Below are 1,392 nucleotides of genomic sequence, written 5' to 3' on the forward strand. Positions count from 1 at the left end.
GACAAAGTTAAGTAACAATTCAATCATTTTACTTGTATTTAAGTCATGTTTGTGATGTAAATAAGTGTGCAAAAAACACACTTATCACTCCTAGCATTGGTTGTTGACTTATTACCAAGCCTGTTACATTAGTTGCACATAATAAAATATCCTATTGTTAAGTTATATTTATCTGAAGTCATAGCCATATCTGATATCATTGCAGGCAAAGAAGAGAAAAATGTTGAAATCAAACTCAAAACTTTTGGGCCTCAGGAGGAGAATGGTCCTGTCATCTTGGTTGCTAATGCGTGTTCTAGTAGAGATGTGAAGGAAAATATTGTAGGAGTTTGCTTTGTTGGCCAAGATGTTACTGGACAAAGGATGATATTGGACAAATACAATCAAATCCAAGGTGATTATGTAGGAATTGTTCGGAGTCCTTGTGCACTGATTCCTCCTATTTTTATGATGGATGAGCATGGTCGTTGTGTGGAGTGGAATGATGCAATGCAAAAATTGTCCAGTCTAAAGAGGGAACGAGCCATAGACCAAATGCTTCTTGGTGAGGTCTTTACAGTTCATAATTTCGGCTGCCGGGTCAAAGATCAGGACACATTAACAAAGCTCAGAATATTACTCAATTCTGTAATTGCAGGCCAGGATGCTAATAAGTTGATATTTGGCTTCTTTGATCAGAAAGGTAAATATGTAGAAGCAATACTTTCTGCAAACAAAAGGACCAATACAGAGGGCAGGATCACTGGGATTTTGTGCTTTTTGCATGTTGCTAGTCCTGAACTTCAATATACCATGCAAGTGCAAAGTATATCTGAACAGGCGACAGCAAATACCCAAACAAAGTTGGCTTATATCCTTGGTGAAGTTAGAAACCCTTTAAATGGAATAAAGCTTTTGCAGAATTTAATGAAATATTCAGACTTAAGTAAAGAACAAAGACAGCTGTTGAAGACAAGTGCATTATGTCGAGAGCAGTTAGCCAAGATCATTGATGATGGTGATATTGAGAGTATTGAGGGAAGGTATGATGTACTAGCTTAATAAATTTGGTGAATGTATTAGCATTTTTCCTACAGGCTTGCCAATCAATTAACAAATATGTTACTGCTGAAATCAGGCTTCTAGGTTTTTTGATGCATATGCTTGCATGTCCACGTCAAATATAACCTCTCTTGTTTAGTAACTTCCCGTTCTTATCGATTGTTTATTGCCTAATACTAGGAACTTATCCAATTATCCGTTGCTTGGCCTACAATTAGCTTGTCTCAGGTCAATGAATTTCTGAAACAATAAAAACATCGAAGACATGCTGATGCGGACATCCATTTATTATTTATTTTCTATTTGGACTCTTAGTTATATTTTATTTGGACTATTGTTTATGTTTTCGTT

The 1,392-nt window shown here is 36.0% G+C and overlaps 1 protein-coding gene across 1 annotated transcript; it reads left to right on the forward strand.

Annotated features, from left to right (window-relative positions):
- The first annotated feature begins 25 nt into the window (after window positions 1-25).
- LOC111392631 (phytochrome C-like) lies at window positions 26-1,183 on the forward strand. Its single transcript, XM_023018003.1, has 2 exons — window positions 26-544; window positions 638-1,183. The coding sequence occupies exons 1-2, from the start codon at window positions 364-366 to the stop codon at window positions 1,039-1,041; spliced, it is 585 nt and encodes a 194-aa protein (XP_022873771.1). The 5' UTR covers window positions 26-363; the 3' UTR covers window positions 1,042-1,183.
- The last annotated feature ends 209 nt before the right edge of the window (window positions 1,184-1,392 follow it).

The sequence above is a fragment of the Olea europaea genome, unplaced genomic scaffold (assembly GCF_002742605.1).
Source record: "Olea europaea var. sylvestris unplaced genomic scaffold, O_europaea_v1 scaffold948, whole genome shotgun sequence".
Taxonomy (NCBI): Eukaryota; Viridiplantae; Streptophyta; class Magnoliopsida; order Lamiales; family Oleaceae; genus Olea; species Olea europaea.